The 24,174-nt window shown below is 45.9% G+C and overlaps 1 protein-coding gene across 1 annotated transcript in view; it reads right to left on the reverse strand.

The window, feature by feature from the left end:
- Positions 1-14,782: 14,782 nt before the first annotated feature.
- LOC148453731 (uncharacterized) overlaps positions 14,783-24,174 on the reverse strand; it is a 44,581-nt gene continuing 35,189 nt past the window's right edge. The window contains exon 3 of the mRNA XM_088461803.1: positions 14,783-23,878. Coding sequence (XP_088317929.1) covers positions 22,056-23,878 — 1,823 coding nt within the window. The 3' untranslated portion in view covers positions 14,783-22,055. The remainder of the gene's footprint in view (positions 23,879-24,174) is intronic.

Genomic DNA, 24,174 nt, shown 5'->3' on the forward strand with positions numbered 1-24,174 from the left:
GTTGCACAATAGCCATAGATAAACAGTCTACAGTTTGGAAATGGCTTTGAGAGCCGATGGTGCCGCAAGCGTGCCGATGTTGCAGCGATGGTGCCGATGTTGCAGCACGGGAGCTGCTTGTAGCGGCTAAGAAGCCAAATGAAGAATTGTGGTAGCACGGGAGCTACTTGATGCAGCTAGGAAGCCATATGGTGAACGTTGGCAGCACGGGAGCTGCTAGATGCGGCTAGGAAGCCGTTTGGAGATTGATGGTAGCACGGGAGCTACTTGGTGTGGCTAGGAAGCCATATGGTGAATGTTGGCAGCACGGGAGCTGCTAGATGCAGCTAGGAAGCCATTTGGAGGACGATGGCAGCCTGGGAGCTGCTTGGTGTCGGCTGGGAAGCCGAATGGAAGCAATATCATGGAGAAAACAAAAGCTGCCCATGCAGCTAAGCTGATGAAATCCACAGACACGCTATAGTCGGCACAAGTGCAATATATGAGTATAAATAGGCTGCAGCACTTAATCAAGCTGCACCTGTAGATGAGACATCACTTCCTGAGGCGTGCCGATTACCTAGCAACAGGAGCAACAGGAGTAACCCCGTCCTGCCTGGGAAAGCTGTCAGAAAGGGTCAAGTCATGACTGAGACTTGTAACAGTACCCCCCTTTGACGCAGGTTTGAAGAACCCCCAGAACCTGGTTTATCCAGAAAATCCTGAAAGAAACATCTTCTCAACCAGGGAGCATGTAATGCAGTATCAGGAACCCAGGAACATTCCTCCGGCCCATAGCCCTTCCAGCAGACTAAGAATTGCTGACGACCCCTGGATAATTTAGAGTCCAAAATTTTCTCCACAATGAATTCATGTTGATCATGGACCATAACTGAAGCAGGCCTGGGCGAGAACCTAGATTTGAACTTGGCTGACGAGTAGACCGGTTTAAGCAAAGAACAATGGAAAGTATTATTAATACAGAGAGACTTGGGCAATTGAAATTTGAAGGCTACTGGGTTCACCTGTGAAATAATTTGGAATGGACCAATAAATCTGGGACCCAACTTCTGTGTAGGCTGATGGAGCTTGATGTTTTTGGTGGAGAGCCAAACCAAATCACCTTTCTTAAAACAACATGACCTCTGATGCTTGTCAACAGATTCTTTGGAGCAGAGAGATAGCTTCCGAAGGCTTTGATGAACCTTGCCCCAAATATGTCGGAGCTGAGAGACAGAAGAAGAATCTGGTGATCCGGAGTTGAAGGCATTTGACCTCGGATGTTGCCCTGTAACACAGAAGAATGGGGATACTGAAAATGCAGTGACATGAATTATTAAAAGCAAACTCAGCAAGCGGCAGATGTGATACCCAATCATTATGACACTTGAAAACATAACAGCGTAGATACTGTTCCAGACACTGAGTAACGCACTCAGGCCCTGATTCAGAGCCGGACGCTCTTTCGGAGCACTTGCTGTGAATCAAGGCAGCATTATTTTTATTTTGCGTTGGCCTCCTGGCAGCTTGGTAAGCTGTAGATGACCACCCACAGCTTTTGCGAGCGGCCAGGTGAGGGTCTCGTCCATCGCAAGCCCCAGTGAGCTTCCGGCTCTAATATAGCTGGAAGCTCACTACCGAGGCTGCCCCAAAATGGCAGGTGTTCCTTCGGGAACACCTCCGTTTGGCCAGCCACCCCCCCTGCCCACCTCTAAAACGGGGCGAGCTGTCAATCACAATCGACAGCTGCCCCGTTTTAGTGCAAGACCCGTAGCGACGGAGCACCCATCGTTGGCCTGGTCTCGTGCATGTGCAGTGTGGGACCATCGATCTGCTTGCGAGCGCTGTGCACTCACGAGCGGGTCTGAATCAGGCCCTCAGTCTGTCCATTGGACTGCGGATGGTAACATGAAGAAAGACTAAAGATCAATGCCCAGAGAAGTACAGAACACTCGCCAAAACTGTGCCACAAATTGTGATCCTCAATCTGACACAATATCCATTGGTAAACCGTGTACCCGAAAAATGTGTTGGAGAAACAGGCTGGAAAGTTCCTTAGCAGAAGGAAGTTTTTGCAATGATATGAAGTGTGCCATTTTACTAAATCGGTCCACCATCGTCCAGATGACAAAACATCGAGCAGATATTGGGAGATCAATGATGAAATCCATGGCAATGTGAGTTCAGGGTCTCCCGGGTATGGAAAGTGAAAGTAACAGACCCGAAGGTGCTGTCCGAGGTGTCTTATTCCGGGCACATACCTCACATGCCAAGACAAATTCACGCACATCTTTAGTCAATGACGGCCACCAAACAGAATGAGAGAGTAACTCCGAAGTCTTACTGATACCAGGATGACCAGAAACTCAACTAGCGTGAAAATCCAGCAGAACTGCTCTTCTAAACGTCTCTGGCACAAACAAATGACCAGAAGGTTTCTCCAGAGGTGACTCTGATTGAGATGCCCTAATCAGATCTGCCAGATTACGAGTGAGGGCACAATGGAAGAAAGAGTCTGGGATGATAGCTTTGTCTGACCTGGACGTCTGTTGCACTGGTTCAAAACTTCTGGATAGGGCATCAGCCTTGATGTCCTTGGGACCAGGAAGGAAGGAGATGAGGAAGTTAAAAAATAATGCCCAACATGCTTGCCAGGAATTCAACCTTTTAGCAGACTGAATATAGGATCTTGTGGTCAGTAAGAACCAAAATCTGGTGTTTAGACCCTTCCAGCCAGTTCTCCAGTCGTCGAAAGCCCATTTAATAGCTAGCAACTCTCGATTTCCTACATCATAATTGCATTCAGCAGAGGAAAATCTTACTATCTGTCGGGTCTTTCTGTGACAAAATGGCTCCTGCTCCTACTTCTGAGGCATCTACCTCTACAATAAAAGGAAGGTCAGGACCGGGATGTCGAAGAACAGGTGCCTGAGTGAAAGCAACTTTGAGAGTTTTAAAAGACTGGATCACCTCGATTGGCCAGTTAAAGGTATCCGCTCCTTTCTTGGTCAAATTTACAATGGGTGCCACTATGCTGGAAAAAGATTTTATGAATCGGCGATAATAATTAGAAAAGCTGAGGAACCACTGCATGGCTTTAAGGGAAGTTGGATGGTCCCACTTAAGTATAGCCTCGACTTTCCCTGGATCCATTGAAAATTCCTGGAACGAGATGGTATATCCCAGAAAAGAGACCTGAGTGACGTCAAAGTCACATTTTTCCAATTTGGTGTACAAATGGTTCTCCCATAATTTTTGAGGAACCTGACATACCTGCTGATGATGTTGGTCCAGTGACTGGGAAAAAATTAGAATGTCGTCTAGGTATTCGACCACGAATACTCCCAAAAAGTCACAAAGAATGTCATTAATCAGGTCCTGGAAAACCGCTGGAGCGTTAGATAAGCCAAAAGGCATGACTAGATCTCATAATGTCTGGAGTGAGTACTAAAGGCCATTTTCCACTTGTCTCCACTTTTGATTCGAATCAGGTTTATATGCCCCTCAGAGGTCAATCTTGGAGAAGATATTAGCCTGACGCAGCTGATCGAACAATACCGGAATGAGAGGTAACCGGTATGAATTCTTTACCGTAATGTTGTCGAGTCCCCTGTAATCAATACAGGGATGAAGAGACCTATCCTTCTTCCCCACAAAGAAAAAAACAGCTCCCAGTGGTGATTTTGAAGGATGGACGAATCCTTTAGTCAAGGCATCTTAGATGTACTCTGTCATAGCTTTATCCTCCAGTACTGAGAGGGAATACAACCGGCCTTTGGGTAATTTGGCATTGGGTATCAAATTGATAGCACAGTCGTAAGACCTATGTGGGGGAAGAACATCCGCAAGTTTTTTGGAGAAAACATCAGCATAATCCCTGTACTGAAGCTGAAAGGCCGGAGATGTCTCAGAAATCGTAGGAAGTACGGACTGAATAGGCATAGTCAAGCAATGATTCTGACAAGTCTAACTCCATTTGATTATTTCACCAGATTGCCAATTAATCACAGGATTGTGATCCCTAAGCCATGGAAGACCTAGAACAACTGGATCCAAAGGACAATTAAAGAGGTAAAAGGACAAAGGACCTCATTCAGAGTCGGTCAAAGCGGCCGCACTGTCGTACGGAAAAAGGGGCCGGATATTCAAATGATTCGCTCGCAAGTTGCGTCCCTAAGTTCGGATCGGTAGTTGGCCGATCAAGGGGAGGAAGCGGTCGGAAGACAAAAAAATAAGCCCCCTTCTCGTACGCTTTGCACATCATCTCCGGGCATATAAGGATTAATCGAGACCATCGGGAACCATCGGCACTGGTCGTAGAGCTTAAGGTTGACCATACCCTCTCTTAAGCTCTACGATCATGTCAGTGTAAAAACCTCCCATATCACATGTGCCATGACGCTACTTTGTTAATTATGCACTCCCATAATCCGTATGCACTCCCATAAAACGCAGTTCGCATAATGAGGCACGCCTGCATTCGGATCTCCACTCCCCCATTTTCAAGCACCTTCCCCTGTTACCACCTACAAACGCCTCCATCTGTCACTCAAACTACCGACCTGGCTGTGTTCAAGGAGAGAGAAATTTCTGATCGTAGCGGCTAGTTTGCGCACGCGCATTGCGAACTTTACGCATGCGCAGTATAGCGAACATCGGTGGTGTACGACCGTGCGGCCGCTTCGACCGACTCTGAATGAGGTCCAAAGTCTCTGAGTGTAAAGACCCTACCTAAAAACGTAGAGGAGGCATCTTAAACTTCACATGTCCTGAAGAAATCAAACCTCTGTCCAGACCACAGATTGAAATTTTCTGTTCGAAGGGGACAGCCGGTACTCCCAGAGTGCAAAAGAAATGAAAATACATAACATTGCCTGCCGCCCCACTATCAAGAAAGGCTGAAGTAGACAAAGTGGAATTAGTGAGTTGGATGACTGCTGGGACTAAAACAGAATTCTTGGAAGTGTAAATCCTCCCGAACACTTAGGCCCTGTCTTTTTCCCGGGCTGAGCGGACAATTATTCACAGTATGTCCCTTGACACCGTAATACATACAGAGGCTAAGGGACCATCTTCTGCGTCTCTCTTCTGATAATAAGTGAGGACCCAATCTGCATTGGTTCCTCTGTGACCGAAGATGGAACCCAATCCAGAGAACAAGATGATTTGATGGGAATATTTTGTTCTTGTTTACGTTCCCGTAGCCGCCGGTCCTAATGGCCTGTTGCATAAGATCATCTAAGGACTCAGGGGGTGAATGTTGAACAAGGATGTCCTTGATGGCCTCAGAAAGACCAAGATGATATTGGCTATGTAGGGCCGGATCATTCCAACTAGACTTAGTTGCCCATCTACGGAACTCCGATGAGAAATCCTCTGCTACCTTCCTGTTTGAGGGTACGCAATTTGGACACAGCCAAAGCAGCATGTCCGGGTTGTCATACAAAAGGGCCAAGGCTGTAAAGAAAGCCTCGATGGTCTGTAATGCTGCATGGGTTGAAGTCTGTGGATCCCCCTGAAGGAGAGAGATTACCAGTCCCACTTGCTGCAAATGAGTCCCTGAAGAGATCAGACGAAGTCGGAAATAAAGCTTGCAACTTTCCCGAAAGTTTAAAAACTGTCGGCGATCCCCAGAAAAACTGATCTGGCAAATTTAACTTTGGTTCAAGATGAGGAGATACAAGTACAGGAGAACGGTTTTCCTCAACTTGCATAGTGAGTTCCTGGACTTTATGGGTGAGTGTTTGGATCTGGGCTGCAAGCACCTGGGCCGACTATAATGTTATGAATCCCTCTGCCTACTCCATGTGAGACCCCTAGAACCCAGCTAGCGAGATCTTCACCAAAAACAACCACCCGTTGTTCCCTTAGAACTATGATAAGTTCCCCGGTACTTAGGCGGCCGCCTGGACTTACACGGGGTAGTAGAGGCTCACATGGAGGTACAAGGGAATTCAAGAGGTGAAGTGTACAGTTAGAGCCAATACAGGTAATGGTTCTGATGAGTTGGCAATTGCATCAATGATACCGATGGTATGGCAAGTGTGCCGAAGGTGTGGCAATTGTGCCGATGTTGCGGCGATGGTGCCGAGGTTGCGGCAATAGCCATAGATAAACAGTCTACAGTTTGGAAATGGCTTTGAGAGCCGGTGGTGCGGCAAGTGTGCCGATGTTGCGGCGATGGTGCTGATGTTGCAGCATGGGAGCTGCTTGGAGCGGCTAAGAAGCCGAATGAAGAATTGTGGTAGCACGGGAGCTACTTGGTGCAGCTAGGAAGCTGTATGGTGAACGTTGGCAGCACGGGAGCTGCTAGATGCGGCTAGGCAGCCGCTTGGAGATTGAGGGTAGCAGGGGAGCTACTTGGTGTGGCTAGGAAGCTGTATGGTGAACGTTGGCAGTACGGGAGCTGCTAGATGTGGCTAGGAAACCGTTTGGAGGACGATGGCAGCCAGGGAGCTGCTTGGTGTCAGCTGGGAAGCCGAATGGAAGCAATATCATGGAGAGAACAAAAGCTGTCCATGCAGCTAAGCTGATGAAATCCACAGACATGCTATAGTCAGCACAGGTGCAATAGTTCAGTGAGTATAAATAGGCTGGAGCACTTAATCAAGCTGCACCTGTGGATGAGACGTCACTTCCTGAGGCATGCCGATTGCCTAGCAACAGGAGTAACCCCGTCCTGCCTGGAAAAGATGTCAGGAAGGGTCAAGTCGTGATTGCGACTTGTAACAATGGTGAGTTTTAGGTTAGTTACTTTTAGTCAAATTTTAAAGAAATTCGTTTTTTTTTATCTGAAATTACCTTAACTGTTGGTCAGTGTTTGTTTAACTGTTTGATTAACTGTTATGTTAGCACACTTTGTGCATTTAACACTTGGTGCTTTTAACCACAGCTTCCAAAACAGCCATAGCTGCCCCTATACTGAATATAAAGGAATGGTATCCTTGATTAAGACAGGCATCTGAGCCAATTGGTCTGCTGATCAAAGGAGATAACTTGCTCTTAGTTGGAACAAATACCAGGCCAAATATATACCATAAACTATGATTCACTGAACAATATATCCTATACGGGTAAAAACAAATCTAGGCAAGAAATTAAGTTACATACATTTAAAACTGCACATGATTGCATGAAGGCCTAGATCACTTGTGGATCTTTTAAAATGTGTCAGTGAGTAATGAATACACCTGTGCATCTGCTGGGTGACCTGTAAAACATGACCTGTGTGGGGTCCTGAGGACCGAGTTTGAGAACCACTGGTCTTGATCATAGCCTTGCAGCTCTCATCCTAACCTGCAGCGCCATGCTCCTTCCTCCCTGCCTACCCCATCTGTGTCACGGCTTTCTGTCTGCTCCTCCCCTTTAGAATGTAAGCTCTTACGAGCAGGGCCCTCTTCTGTCATATGCTTCTCCTTATATTTTCTTCTACTCCTTACTCACCACAACGACATCTAACACTTGGTTGCTGACTCCTTGCTGCTTATTGTGAGTGTAATAATCCCTATTGCAGCAATGTATATAAAACCATGTCCTTGTCCTTCATTGTATTGTACTGTAAGTCACTAGTTTCTTTTTCAATTATTTGTATATGTACTATGTAAGGCACTGCGGAACACTTGTGGTGCCGTATAAATAAAAGATAATAATACATGGGGGGATTCTCATGGGAGATCTTCTCATACATAAGAGGTCGTCTCGAACATAGGAGATCGTCTCATACATGGGAGGTCTTCTCATACATAGGAGGTCATCTTGTACATGAGAGGTCTTCTCATACATGGGAGGTAGTCTCATACATGGGAGGCCATCTTATACCTGGTAGGTTGTCCCATACATGGGAGGTCTTCTCATACATGGGAGGTCTTCTCATGCATAGGAGGTCATCTCATACATGGGAGGTCTTCTCATACATGGGGGGTGTCTTCTCATACATGGGAGGCTTTCTCATACGTTGTGGTCTTCTCATACATGGGGGGTGCCTTCTCATACGTTGGGGTCTTCTCATACATGGGAGGCCATCTTATACCTGGTAGGTTGTCCCATACATGGGAGGTATACTCATACATGGGAGGTCTTCTCATACATGGGAGGTCTTCTCATACATAGGAGGCCTTTTCATACGTTGTGGTCTTTTCATACATGGGAGGTCTTCTCATACATGGGGGGTGTCTTCTCATGCATGGGAGGCCTTTTCATACGTTGTGGTCTTTTCATACATGGGAGGTCTTCTCATACATGGGGGGTGTCTTCTCATACATGGGAGGCCATCTTATACCTGGTAGGTCATCCCATACATGGGAGGTATACTCATACATGGGAGGTATACTCATACATGGGGGGGTGTCTTCTCATACATGGGAGGTATACTCATACATGGGTGGGCTCTCAGATCCCCCTTCTACCCCTTCTTATGAAAAAGCTATTTCTATTACCTACTAAAGATGTCACCCTCACTTGTGTCACAAAGAGCACAACACATTCTTACACGTTAAGGGTTTGACGCATAATTACAGGGAAATATACTGTGTATCTTAATGACTTACTGTAGGCACATAGCTAGCTGTATACTCGCCTTTACCAATATAAGTGACAGCTGCATATCAGTTACTACAAGGTAAAGTTATAGCCAAGGGTTTTATCTGTAACTCCCAGTGATACAGCGCCCCCTGTAGGTAAAATAATAACCAGAGATTATAATACTTTACCTTGGCTATAACATTGGAACATGGCGCTCTGGCGTGGCAGCCATCTTGCTTTATCCAGTTCTATTAATTATGTGTTTTTATGGATACATTACTCATCTCTCACCTCCTTGTATGGCCAAAATAATGTGATATAGTGAAGCGTTGGGGTCTTGGAATGAGAGGAACAAGAATCATCCCTATGGGAGCAGCCATTTTGTGTATCTTCCATTAGGACTTGTAGAAGTAGCCTCATTAGTATGTAATAATAACAGCAATCATAGAGGATGCTGCCAGCTCACTTTGAGTTTTGTTTTCTTAAGATATCTATCTATCCATATATATGTATATATATATATATATATATATATATACATATATATATATATATATATATATATATACATATATACATACACACACTGGTGGCCAACATTGCAGACACATTTTGAAATTTTTATGTTTTTCAACTTTGAATGTTTATAAAACCTGTTTCACGTCATGCAGTGCAATGATTCATATATCACATGAAAGGAAATTTAATGCTGAATTCAACACAATAAACAGAGATTAAATATTTGCATTACAAGGGAAGTTATGCTACTTTCAGTCAGACAAAGAAGCACAAATGCGTGAGATTTAAGAAGCGGATTGTAGTAACAGCTACTACCAGCCAATCGGAATCGTCGTTCTGAGGACTGTGGTGTATGAGCAGGTACAAGGTCATGTACAGAGGTGGGAAAGGTCAGTCTGGCTGTTTCATGTTGCAGAATAAAGTTGGTTACTGAAGTGTAATTACGGTTGGATGTTTGTGTGTATTTAGTGCTAACGAAGGTGTAACAAATAAATACACTAATGTCGTCCAGGCAAAGTGGTGACTGGTCACCCAGGAAGAGATCTAGGATTGTGGTGTTACGTGAAAATGGTCTTTCCTATGCAGCAATTGCGAGAGAAGTTGGTGGGAATGTGACAACATCAGGAGTACGAAAGTTTTGTTTACGCCATCAGGAAACACAATCTATACAAAACAAAGAAGGAAAAGGCCGGAAAAAGTGCATAACAGCTGTGGATGATAGAAGAATAAAACGAATTTGCGTCAGGGACAGATGGATGTCATCTGCGGCCATTAGCAGTGACCTGAGTGCACCTGGTGTTTTTGTCAGTGCAAGAACGGTACGGAGAAGACTAACGGAGGGTGGCCTAAAAGGTAGGATTCCCCGAAAAAAGCCATTGCTGAATAAAAAGCAGTGTCTGAAACAAATACAGTGGGCAAAAGAACACATTGCATGGACAGAAGGTCAATGGAAACAAGTGATATGGAGTGACGAAACTAAGATATCGATATTTGGTAGTGATGAGAGAAAATATCGGAGACGTTGCATCGGGGAAGAGATACATCCAGATTGCATTCCAAGCAACAACAATCCTACAAGTGTTATGATCTGGGCATGTATGACAGCAGATGCTGTAGGCCGCCGTTATGTCATAGATGGCACACTGATACCATCCTACAAGTGTTATGATCTGGGCATGTATGACAGCAGATGCTGTAGGCCGCCTTTATGTCATAGATGGCACACTGACACCATCCTACAAGTGTTATGATCTGGGCATGTATGACAGCAGATGCTGTAGGCCGCCTTTATGTCATAGATGGCACACTGATACCATCCTACAAGTGTTATGATCTTAGCATGTATGACAGCAGATGCTGTAGGCCGCCGTTATGTCATAGATGGCACACTGACACCATCCTATAAGTGTTCTGATCTGGGCATGTATGACAGCAGATGCTGTAGGCCGCCTTTATGTCATAGATGGCACACAGATACCATCCTACAAGTGTTATGATCTGGGCATGTATGACAGCAGATGCTGTAGGCCGCCTTTATGTCATAGATGGCACACTGATACCATCCTACAAGTGTTATGATCTGGGCATGTATGACAGCAGATGCTGTAGGCCGCCTTTATGTCATAGATGGCACACAGATACCATCCTACAAGTGTTATGATCTGGGCATGTATGACAGCAGATGCTGTAGGCCGCCTTTATGTCATAGATGGCACACTGACACCATCCTAAAGTGTTCTGATCTGGGCATGTATGACAGCAGATGCTGTAGGCCGCCTTTATGTCATAGATGGCACACTGATACCATCCTACAAGTGTTATGATCTGGGCATGTATGACAGCAGAGGCTGTAGGCCGCCTTTATGTCATAGATGGCACACTGACACAATCCTACAAGTGTTATGATCTGGGCATGTATGACAGCAGATGCTGTAGGCCGCCGTTATGTCATAGATGGCACACTGACACCATCCTATAAGTGTTCTGATCTGGGCATGTATGACAGCAGATGCTGTAGGCCGCCGTTATGTCATAGAGGGCACACTGATACCATCCTACAAGTGTTATGATCTGGGCATGTATGACAGCAGATGCTGTAGGCCGCCTTTATGTCATAGATGGCACACTGACACCATCCTACAAGTGTTATGATCTGGGCATGTATGACAGCAGATGCTGTAGGCCGCCTTTATGTCATAGATGGCACACTGATACCATCCTACAAGTGTTATGATCTGGGCAAGTATGACAGCAGATGCTGTAGGCCGCCTTTATGTCATAGATGGCACACTGACACCATCCTAAAGTGTTCTGATCTGGGCATGTATGACAGCAGATGCTGTAGGCCGCCTTTATGTCATAGATGGCACACTGATACCATCCTAAAGTGTTATGATCTGGGCATGTATGACAGCAGATGCTGTAGGCCGCCTTTATGTCATAGATGGCACACTGACACCATCCTACAAGTGCTATGATCTGGGCATGTATGACAGCAGATGCTGTAGGCCGCCGTTATGTCATAGATGGCACACTGATACCATCCTACAAGTGTTATGATCTGGGCATGTATGACAGCAGATGCTGTAGGCCGCCTTTATGTCATAGATGGCACACTGACACCATCCTACAAGTGTTATGATCTGGGCATGTATGACAGCAGATGCTGTAGGCCACCTTTATGTCATAGATGGCACACTGATACCATCCTACAAGTGTTATGATCTGGGCAAGTATGACAGCAGATGCTGTAGGCCGCCTTTATGTCATAGATGGCACACTGACACCATCCTAAAGTGTTCTGATCTGGGCATGTATGACAGCAGATGCTGTAGGCCGCCTTTATGTCATAGATGGCACACTGATACCATCCTAAAGTGTTATGATCTGGGCATGTATGACAGCAGATGCTGTAGGCTGCCTTTATGTCATAGATGGCACACTGACACCATCCTACAAGTGCTATGATCTGGGCATGTATGACAGCAGATGCTGTAGGCCGCCGTTATGTCATAGATGGCACACTGATACCATCCTACAAGTGTTATGATCTGGGCATGTATGACAGCAGATGCTGTAGGCCGCCTTTATGTCATAGATGGCACACTGACACCATCCTACAAGTGTTATGATCTGGGCATGTATGACAGCAGATGCTGTAGGCCACCTTTATGTCATAGATGGCACACTGATACCATCCTATAAGTGTTATGATCTGGGCATGTATGACAGCAGATGCTGTAGGCCTGGCACACTGACACCATCCTACAAGTGTTATGATCTAGGCATGTATGACAGCAGATGCTGTAGGCCGCCTTTATGTCATAGATGGGGCACTGATACCATCCTACAAGTGTTATGATCTGGGCATGTATGACAGCAGATGCTGTAGGCCGCCTTTATGTCATAGATGGGGCACTAATACCATCCTACAAGTGTTATGATCTGGACATGTATGACAGCAGATGCTGTAGGCCGCCTTTATGTCATAGATGGGGCACTAATACCATCCTACAAGTGTTATGATCTGGACATGTATGACAGCAGATGCTGTAGGCCGCCTTTATGTCATAGATGGGGCACTAATACCATCCTACAAGTGTTATGATCTGGACATGTATGACAGCAGATGCTGTAGGCCGCCTTTATGTCATAGATGGGGCACTAATACCATCCTACAAGTGTTATGATCTGGACATGTATGATAGCAGATGCTGTAGGCCGCCTTTATTTCATAGATGGCACACTGACACCATCCTACAAGTGTTATTATCTGGGCATGTATGACAGCAGATGCTGTAGGCCGCCTTTATGTCATAGATGGCACACTGACACCATCCTACAAGTGTTATGATCTGGGCATGTATGACAGCAGATGCTGTAGGCTGCCTTTATGTCATAGATGGCACACTGACACCATCCTACAAGTGTTATGATCTGGGCATGTATGACAGCAGATGCTGTAGGCCGCCTTTATGGCATAGATGGCACACTGACACCATCCTACAAGTGTTATGATCTGGGCATATATGACAGCAGATGCTGTAGGCCGCCGTTATGTCATAGATGGCACACTGACACCATCCTACAAGTGTTATGATCTGGGCATATATGACAGCAGATGCTGTAGGCCGCCGTTATGTCATAGATGGCACACTGAACAGCAGAAAGTACACTGACACCATCCTACAACCAAAACTTCTACCTTCTATCAGGATCTTTTTCCAGATAATGCCCCATTTTTTTCCCATCAGGATTCAGCTCCCTGCCACACTGCACGGACATACAAACAGTGGTTCACGGAGAATGACATACAGGTGCTGGGATGGCCAGGAAACAGCCCAGACCTGAACCCCATAGAACATTTGTGGTTCTGTTTGAAATAACTGGTGCATCTAAGGCGTCCATCCAATAAAAGACAATTGAGGTTATAATTGTCTCATGGCACCACATAATAAAGAAGGAAGAGCTCCAAACACTGGTTGGCTCAATGACACATGGCTGTGCTGCTGTCTTGAAAAATAAAGGATACCCAACGAAATACTGATAGGACAGTAACATCATAAGTACACAGGGATTTTCACCAGTGTTGTTTTCACGGCATAACTTCCCTTGTAATGCAAATATTTGACCTTTGTTTATTGTGTTGAATTCAGCATTAAAAATTTCCTTTCACTTGATATATGAACCATTCCACTGCATGAAGTGTAGCAGTTTTTATAAGCATTCAAAGTTGAAAAACATTCAAATTTCAAAAAGTGTCCGCAATTTTGGCCACCAGTGTATGTACTGTATATATAACCGATATCAAAATATCTAATGTTCTTCCTTCAATGTTTAGTGATGGAAGAGACGGATGATCCGGAGAGGAAGGTGTAGAACCGTCCAACCCAGAAGATTATTCCTGGAGCCTCAACTACATATCGTCACTAATCAGATTCTAATTCCTGTTACTGTTGTGGATCCGATGGATATTTGTCATAGTTTTGCTATTGATGAAGTACATCGGCAGCGGTGGTGTTCCGATCGTGGATGACGGCCGTATTGTGCACATGTACAGGAGACTGGACCATTTGGGTTCAACTTTCAATGGTTTTACACCTATGGTTAAAAACCATGGACCTTCCATGGACATCCCTAGCCGGTGGCAGTGTACGGGGGTAGTTTAGAGACCATACACTAATACTTGGCCCAGGTCCCTCTATATTGTACCTCCCAGCATTTATAGAGGACAAATGATGCCCCGCCCTGAATATGTTTTTCTAACACTCCACCCACTTTCACGTAAAGGTCTTGTGCGTAGTCATCTGCGGGCCGCACATACAAACGCCATAGTGTAAGGTGAAAAGGCTGCATCCTGCCCAAAATGGCAAGTACAATACCCCCAAGCGCCCAGTACAATAATCTAAATGACTAAACCCACATTGCCTTAGGGATGTCCATCGATATTCCGATGATGATGAAAAATAGTTTCGCCAACGATGGAGGACGACCAATGATGTAGATCAGTGTCAGAGCCCCGAAAGCTAATGGAGGCCGAGGTATGCCTATGATCGATGTTGAGGCATCAGTGGTTTCACACCGATGATCAGAAACCATAGAAGGCGGCGCCGTGAATGGACAACCCTTCATCATGTCCACAGCATTTGCACTATTAAACAGATGGTAAAAACTTTATTTCTAAAATTGCATTTTGTTTCCAGGGAAAATGAATTTAGGCAAATCTGTAATAAAAAAAAAACTTTATTGAATAAAATGACACCTCTCCATCAGTTAGAAAAGGGTCTCGTTTCCTGAGATATGTACAGTTATCTGCTTATAATAACATAGCCATAATATCTGAAAAGGATGCCGTTCAGTCCATCACCAGAAGGGGGAGCCACCTGCTCCAGGTCACATGGGACATACATAGAAGTGAATGATTCCTATCTAATTCAGAATAACACATCACTCACAATAACACTGTTCAATAACCTCCTCATTTATTATTAATTCACTGGATTACGCAGAATATGGTGCAATTGGCAGGTTTGGGCTCTCCAGGCTCCTAATCACCGTGACAACAAAAAAAACATGATACAAATGATTTGTATATTGGAATTTTGCTATTCAGTCTCAATTTTGAAGGTTTGGACTCAATGGGGGCAAGTCAGGCTACATAGAGGACCCCCCCCCGCCCGGTGCTTTACACCTGCCCCTCTATTATCCTGGTTACCAGCGATATAGCCAATATCCTGGATGCTGTAACATCATTTTGACACAAACCGTAGATAGAGGAAATGTCTTCTGTGCACAAGAGAAATGGAAGAGCCAATAAAACCATCTAGTTTCTACCCCGCGATTGTCATGTAAACTTTTGCGCTGAGGACGTCTTAGGGTCCGTCTTCTCACAAAAGTGGCATAGTATTAGCACATACCCTAAAAATTAAATTAAACCCTCTCGTTCTCTAGTACAGCTGAGCATTATACCTGTGAGAATAATAATACCACCACATGGAACATTTAGCAGAACGTAGAAGTCTTTAGCACCACGGTAATCTGCCAGTGATATAATCCACGCCGCCATCAGCCACATTGTTCTTCCTAGGTTTAGAATATGTATATAGAAGTCACTGTAAACAAATGTGACGTTGGCGCACATTCATGTATGAGCTTTCCAGTTGGCCGCTTAGACGTAAGCCGCCCGGTGGCCATTTTGATTCGAGTCCCCCCCACCCTCCTCAGGTATCGGCAATGTAGATGCTTCCTGACAACATGTAACGCAGCTGAGAGTGGATATAACCCCAATACATGAATCGTGTTCTCTCTGACATGTTTACATTGATTTCATTTTATTTTTTCACTGCGGAGAAGCTGTTACATTCATCGCTGTAATCTTTTCTTACAGTAACTCAGAGGTTCCTCACTGTCTGCTGTCAGATTTCTGTTGATGACCCTCCCACATCTCAAAGCTCCACAGATCAATAAAGAATCTTGTCACAATTAAAACTGACCATAAACAAAGCATTAATATTAAAGTTAGTACTGGCAATGCACCTCCGTATACTGCGAGGCAACCATTATGGCCGCCTGCAGACGCTAAAACAAATGACTTGTGGGGACTTTTGGGTGTTTAAATCCATTTCTACAACTGAATTTTGGCAGAAGATAGTATAAATTCTGCATATTGATTGTCTCTGAGCAGGGTCCCCACAGGTGCAGAGGACATTTACAGCCCCCTCCAGGCCAGAAACACAAGAGAGTGAAACGCGTCACCATTAGATTCTCTCTGCAGGACGCTTCGCAGCCAGGATAATGGGAATATATGAACATTTGGCCCTGTTTGGTGGACATATTGAAGTGTCCTAGTACCATATCACATGGGGACTGGCTAATGCACTGGCCGGACCAGCCAGGCCTAAAGGTATAAAACCAAACTGATTTGAGTGATGTTTTACCATTTAGGTCCTTTGTGCACAAGTGACAGGTGCGTAAGAAAAAGTCTTGTTTGGCCACCGATGTAAATGTGTTTATTTGCACTAAATGCTGAATGAAAAGAACGCGTGGGACAGAGTCATCGCCATAATCGCTGCATCACACACCTGACCAAACCAGCCAGCAAAATCACCACAGATGAGGCCCTTGTAACGTACCTCAGAGACCGCAACGTCACAGAGACTCACCACAAAGCAGGAAGGGGGGGGTTGCATTGTCATAGGCGGATGGGTCCATCCAAAGAAAACAAGATTGGGGGGACCAGCAGATCTGTTTTAAATTTTATTTAAGGACGGCTTCCTGGACTGTGAGGCTTTGTCAGATAAATAGGGCTGCATTATACACGGCCTTCTTGATGCCGGGATAATTCCGTGGCCATTACGTAAGTGCATAAGAGATTTACGTCAAGCTTCCAGGAAATAGTAAAAAATAATGTACGATTTAAGCGATTAATCCCCTTAGGTTTATCACCCGGATCCCACCTCATATCACAGAGAAAAGGTGCATACACACACAACGATTTTTGAACGATTATCGATAACGATATAGTTTATCGTTCAATTGTTGAAAAAATCGTTCACTTTCTCAGTTAAATCGATGAATGATTATCGTTCATGCGCGTTCATGTTTGTAGCTCTGTCAGACTGACCAACTCAACGATTTTCAGTAAGGGAATATGCAAAAATTGTTTGTAGTTCAAAAAAATCGTTCATTACATTTAGTAAATGAAAGATTTTAGTAAACGATTTTTGTTAATTTTTCCCTTGAAAAAATGACCAAAAATAGTTTACTAAAATCGTTAATTTACTAAATCGTTGTGTGTGTGTGCAGCTTACGCAGCATAAACATGGTCAGATGTGTCAGATGAACGATTGGACGATTTTGTAAACGATTTGAACTATGAACGATTTTTGACTGCATTAAAATGAATGAAATCGTCCAAATCCGACTGCAAACACATCAGATGTCAGATATCGTTATCTGACCATCGGGAACGTGCATCGTTCATCGTTCAAACTTGTCAGATAGGTCAGATTTTCCTTCAGATATGAACGATTTAACATTTTTTAAATCGTTATCGTTCATATCTGAAGAAAAATCTGACCCCGTGTATGCACCATTATCTGACCGCGTGTATGCACCATTATCTGACCGTGTGTATGCGCCATTATCTGACCGTGTGTATGCACCATTATCTGACCGTGTGTATGCGCCATTATCTGACCGCGTGTATGCACCATTAAAGGTGGGCAACATGTTTTTAAGGAACCACTTATCTCAGCATGCCCTGCCATACAAAGAAAGCATGTGCCAGAGGCTGGCAATGCAAGCTGGGACTTGTTGTTCTAACACAAGCTTAGAGACCCTGGACCTACCCCCTTACAATATGGACAGTGACGTTGTACCACACGACTATCGCCCAGACGTCATGGGCAGCAAAGGGTTAAACACTAGAGAATGTACATGGCTCCTGTGAAGGACAATTGCTCTCTTTTATTATACAGTATAGGGTCCTGCCGCCCCCTCCTCCTATTGTACAGAGCAGTGGTCCTGCTTCCTAACACTGGCTGTCAAGTCCTTCATGGACCGTGAGGCTCACATCGCTGGGAGTACCCACATCAGCGACTGCGGCACAGCCCAACGTGATGCGCTGATTCCCACAGCTTCTGCTGAATGCGTATAGCCACAGGCGGTGTCACCCCAACAAATATCCCTATACACAGAACAGAACGGGGGCGGAAGTGACAGAGCGCTGCAGGTGCCATATAAACGCTCTATACATTGTCCCTGCAATAAGGCCATAGGGCAAGTGTACAACAACGCGCTCACAAAACACACAAACGTTCTGCAGATTGTGCATGAGATAAAGGTCCTGATTCACTGCCGGGCGCAGCGGCGATGTGGGAGGCAGTGGAGCCATGCTTTTCGTCTTTGCGCACATCGGAGTCACAGGACGCATGTGCCCCGATTTTGTACGTATACAGACGCTGGTTACTTAAGAAACATTTCATTGTTTTTTTTATTTTGAAGTGTTTATCACTTACTCAGGGGCCACGTAAAGTTGGACGCATAATAATTCTCTTTTAGTTTTAGCTTTTTTTGCGTAGGATAAGTGTTTCCTATAAACACTCTTCTTCTACGTATATATCTTTTGCTACGTATGATTGGAGTGCAAATGTGTCCACCTGTAACTGGGCCCCTCTGCGTCCTTACACAGAAACTTTATTGCACAAAGGTGTAATAATAATAATAATTAGCCAGAGAACTTTTCATACATTCCTCTAGTACATGATACAGAATATTACAATTTTTCCCGGTCTCTCTAACAAACTATTTAAGTTTGGGGGGAAGGAAACACTGCACAATCCTTCCCATAGCTCAGCTATATAAATGGCCACATTGCAAGAGAAATACTGAAACATCAAACACCGCCATTGTCGTACCAGGTGGCAGTGCCCAGCGCCAGACTACAGTGCGCCGCACCGACAACCAAACCGTCCAACATTGGAGCGAATGTAACATGAAAATTACCCGACAAGTTGCCTAATTCTTCCCAAAGTAACGCAATGAGGTTTACATAGCAGCATCGGTGTGTATGACACATGTATGTTCTGTCTGATCTAAATAAGCTTCATCTGCGTATAGACGTTATCCATTAGATCTCAGAGTTGGAAGAGATTAGAGCTGGTTGAGAAATAAGCTGAGGAACATTGTTGGGTTTCATGTCCGTAGAGCTTACTCATCCCCGTATAGGAGTAGGAACGTATAATACTATAGGGGCTGATTCCTGAGCGGAACCTTTACAGCGTCTCTATGCTGAAGGGCGATTTCTGCATCTATGGGTAATGCACAATAAGGTGGGTGAGGAGAAAGCAATGGTTTCATTAGACAGATTTCCCATGATGATAAATCAGACCCAATACATCGATGACGTACTACAACACGGACCATAGACTAGGAGCATCCGTTCTGACTGGTATAAGTGCTGAACATATTTAAATACAGAATGTAAACTTCACATATAGAATAGTCCACGTGTAGATCCGTGGCAGTTACCGAAATGCCACCACCTGGCGAGATCCCTGCAAATTCCTGGACCTGCGATATTGTCCTAGTCCACGTGGTTACAGACAGTGGCCACATTACCTGTTCATCATGCATGTGCGGGGCATGATCCAACAGGGTCACCATTCACACATGGTGGAATGATTAGTAACGACCCAGGGACAAATGAGACGCAGGCGCTGACTTGCATCGCAATATACTTTCCAGGGGTCATAGTGGCCTTAACGTGGCCTCATTCTTACAGCTCACATATCACATTAGGCCAACTTAAAGGAGATCCCTACCCCAAGTGTGATATTTAGTAATGGGCAGAGCTTTTTGGGTCCAGAAGCAAATCCACTCTTTCACATACCTGCGATTGAAGGTGGGCTCAGCCAGCGGGTTCCTTAAAGACTGGAAAGGTTCCGCCCTGTACTGCTCTGCTCTATAATGTTAAAATGCTCTGCTTTGTGCCGCCAGTAATTAGGTAATAGTATTGTTGATTCAGCTGCTTCCCATTAACATACACAAGCAGAGTAATATAGAATAGAGCAGCATAGAGCAGAATATTAAGGAGCAGAGTAGTATAGAGCAGCATAACGCAGAGGATTATAGAGCAGCATAGAGCAGAGCAGTACAGATCAGAACATTATAGAGCAGAGCAGTATAGAGCAGAACAGAGCAGAGCAGTATAGAGCAGCATAGAGCAGAGCAGTAGATAACAGCATAGAGCAGCGCAGTATAGAGCAGCATAGAGCAGAGCAGTACATAACAGCATAGAGCAGAGCAGTATAGAGCAGCATAGAGCAGAGCACTACAGAGCAGAGCAGTATAGAGCAGCATAGAGCAGAGCAGTATAGAGCAGAGCAGTATAGAGCAGCAGAGTAGAGCAGTATAGAGCAGCATAGAGCAGAGCAGTATAGAGCAGCAGAGTAGAGCAGCATAGAGCAGAGCAGCATAGAGCAGAGCAGTATAGAGCAGCATAGAGTAGAGCAGTATAGAGCAGAGCAGTATAGAGCAGCATAGAGCAGAGCAGTATAGAGCAGAGCAGTGCAGAGCAGAGCAGTATAGAGCAGCAGAGTAGAGCAGTATAGAGCAGCATAGAGTAGAGCAGTATAGAGCAGAGCAGTATAGAGCAGAGCAGAGCAGTATAGAGCAGCATAGAGCAGAGCAGTATAGAGCAGAGCAGTATAGAGCAGAGCAGAGCAGTATAGAGCAGCATAGAGCAGAGCAGTATAGAGCAGAGCAGCATAGAGCAGTATAGAGCATAGCAGTGCAGTACAGAGCAGTATAGAGCACAGCAGTGCAGTACAGAGCAGTATAGAGCAGAGCAGTGCAGTGCAGATTAGTATAGAGCAGTATAGAGCAGAGCAGTATAGAGCAGCATAGAGCAGTACAGAGCAGTATAGAGCAGTGCAGTACAGAGCAGTATACAGCACAGCAGTGCAGTACAGAGCAGTATGGAGCACAGCAGTGCAGTACAGAGCAGTATAGAGCAGAGCAGTGACTGCTTTTGGGGAACCCCTGTAGGACAGATATTGATTCTAAATAAGTAATAATAATATTTATTTTTTACTTATTGTCCTCATTGTAATACTGAATTCTAGGTTTCCCAGAGAGATAAAGCAGAGCTTCATGGTTCTGTTGTGCGAGTGACCCAGGAAGAGGCTCTGCAGAGACAGTGATGACATAAGTGCCCATCGCAGCCTGACGTAACAGGACCAGGAATAAGAGGAAAGGGAACGTGGAGTAAATACTATGCTGTATATAAGTGACGGCCGCTTGGTGGACTACATGACTCAGAGTCCCCCCAGGCTGGACTAACACTCTGCCATTATATCCTGTAACCTCGGATTATAGTTAATTACTGTGACGGGAGAGACTGGTGTATTTGCTGCGTGTGAGGTGGCATCGTGATAATAATGTCTTTTCTGTATACACGGGCAATCCCCGGAAGTGCATATCTTCTGTGCATTGTGTGCCACACCGGGCACATAACCCCCTTACACGCCCACAATCTGCCGAGCAGCGCCACGGTAACCAGTCTGAGAGCATGCGTGCCAGGGCCTCACCACTATCTGAGGAGGGCACGGTGCCAATCTGCCCGTTACATAATAGCGCAAAGTCTTCATCATACAAGTGGAAGAAAATTAAGACAGACGTTGACTTTAACACTTGGCACTTCTCACTTCCCTCCTAAACGTTACGCTATCGACCGCCATGGGTCAGAAAATAGAATTTATTTTTGTCTCTGTTATTTAAGAAAAGATATGAGCCGCCAATGAGACGATCCTGCCCAGGTACCTTACGTCCCTATTATGTACTAGTGGCAAATAGGACTCAACTCAACAGAGCCAGCGCTAACCTGTGTCCCATGGGAATTACACAGCACTCATAGTATGGCGCTTTGATAAGGACAGGACAATGGCCAAATAAAGTAAAAACTTGTTCTCCAGATCCACAGAGGCCACCGAAGAAAGACAGGACATGAGTGGAACACAACCGAAGGAGGAATAGCCTCATACACCGATCCCGTGCGTCTTCTGATGTGTAGTCAGGTTCTGCTTGTGCCTAAAGGTCTTGCCACAGTCATTGCACTGGTAAGGTCTCTCCCCGGTGTGGGTGCGTAGATGTGCAATGAGGTGGTGTTTCTGAATAAAGCTTTTCCCACACTCGGAGCAGGTGAAGGGTCTCTCCCCGGTGTGCGTCTGCTGGTGGCACTTAAGGTACTCTCTCTTACGGAAGCTCTGACCACAGTCATTGCACTTATAGGGTTTTTCCCCAGTGTGGGTGCGACCGTGTATTTTGAGGTGCTCACAGGTGCTGAAGGTCTTCCCGCATTCGCTGCAAATGTAAGGGCGCTCGCCGGTGTGAGTCCTCTGGTGTCTCACCAGGTGCTGCTTCTGGATAAAGCCCTTACCACAGTCCGCGCAAGTGAACGGTCTCTCCCCCGTGTGTATCTGCTGATGTCTCTTCAAGCAGTCCCGTTTCCGGAACGTCTTCTGGCAGGACTCGCACTTGAAGGGCCTCTCGCCGGTGTGAGTGTGCAAATGGAACTTTAAGTGCTTTAGGAAGCGGAAAGTTTTGCCGCACTCCCCGCATTCAAATGGCTTTTCGCCAGGCGCTGCCCGCTGGCTCTCGCTGTTCTCGCTGTCTTCGTCCCGGCAAAGTCCGGTCTCCTCATCCTGCGCTTTTTTGTGTGCCTTGAGGAGTTTCTGGGACTTGAAGGTCCTTCCACAGTCTGCACACTTGTTAGGCCGCTCCCCTGTGTGGATCCTGTTGTGGCGTTTCAGGTGCTCATACGTGGTGAAGCTCTTGCCGCACTCGCTGCATATGTGGGGGCTGCCCCGGCATGAGCCAGTGGATGAGTTGGTATAAGGGAATTCCTCTACAATTACCACAGTGAACGGTCTCTCCCCCGTATGAGTCCTCTGGTGCCTCACGAGGTGATGTTTCTGGATAAAGCCCTTACCACACTCCTCGCAGGAGAAAGGACGCTCCCCGGTGTGGATCTGCTGGTGGCGTCTCAGGTGCTCCCGCTTCCGGAAGCCTTTTCCACAGTCCTCACACTCGTGTGGCTTCTCCCCACGATGCATCTTTTGGTGGAACTTAAGGTGCTTGAAGGTGCGAAAGCTCTCCCCACACTCATTGCAGCTGTAGGTGGTCTCTTCGGAGTGACTCCTCTGGTGAGCCATGAGGGTCTGCTTGTGCCGGAATCGCTTGCCGCAGTCCTCACACTTGTGGATCCTCTCCCCGGTGTGAGTCTGCTGATGGACCTTGAGCACTCGGTGGGCCCTGAAGCTCTTCCCGCAGTCGCCGCACTTGTAGGGCCTCTCCCCGGTGTGAATTCTCTGGTGGATCTTCAGCCGCTCGTTAGTGCTCAGGCTCTTCCCGCACTCCTCACATTTGTAGGGCCTCTCCCCCGTGTGGGTCCTCAGGTGAGTGACCAGGTGCTGCTTCTGTATGAAGCTCTTCCCGCACTCGATGCAGTTGTACGGCCTCTCCCCCGTGTGAGTCTGCTGGTGGCGCTTCAGGCTGTCACGCTTTCGGAAGTTCTTGCTACATTCCGTGCACTGGTACAGTCTCTCCCCCTCGTCCTTCGCGGAGTCGGTCTGGGTTGTGCTGGGGCTAAAGCTCTCGGCATAGGGCGAGATATCCTCGGCTTTGCTGACAGCCCTATTTTGATGGGACCTGCTGGGAGTTGTCTGGCTGCTGCACTCATCCTCGATCTCTGGGCACGATGAAGATGGACCCAGCACTGGGAGAGGTGAGGGTTCAACACTGTCTAGTTTGTCGCTGTACTTCGAGTTGATCTTTTCCTTCTCGTTCACTGGCCCGTCCTCTGCAAACAAAGAGACACAGGTCAGTGTCACCACTTCTCTCCCGCCCTCATCTACACAGACATCATACTGGCAGACCATATCCCCGGCATCTTGGGAATTGATGTTGTACAACAGAGCTGTGTGAGATCACTTATAGCGGAGAGTTGCCGCTGTAACAGCGTGGAAACCCCACCAACGGCACCTCAACTCGCCCCCTCATGGCCTGATCTCGACCCGGACATGTGAATATTTGTGGGGGTGATTCAAATGTTTTTTGGGCGCTCAACAGAGCAAATCAATTGTTGGCCCGTTTGGG

The sequence above is a fragment of the Taudactylus pleione genome, unplaced genomic scaffold, assembly GCF_031769625.1.
Source record: "Taudactylus pleione unplaced genomic scaffold, aTauple2 ptg001104l, whole genome shotgun sequence".
NCBI lineage: Eukaryota > Metazoa > Chordata > Amphibia > Anura > Myobatrachidae > Taudactylus > Taudactylus pleione.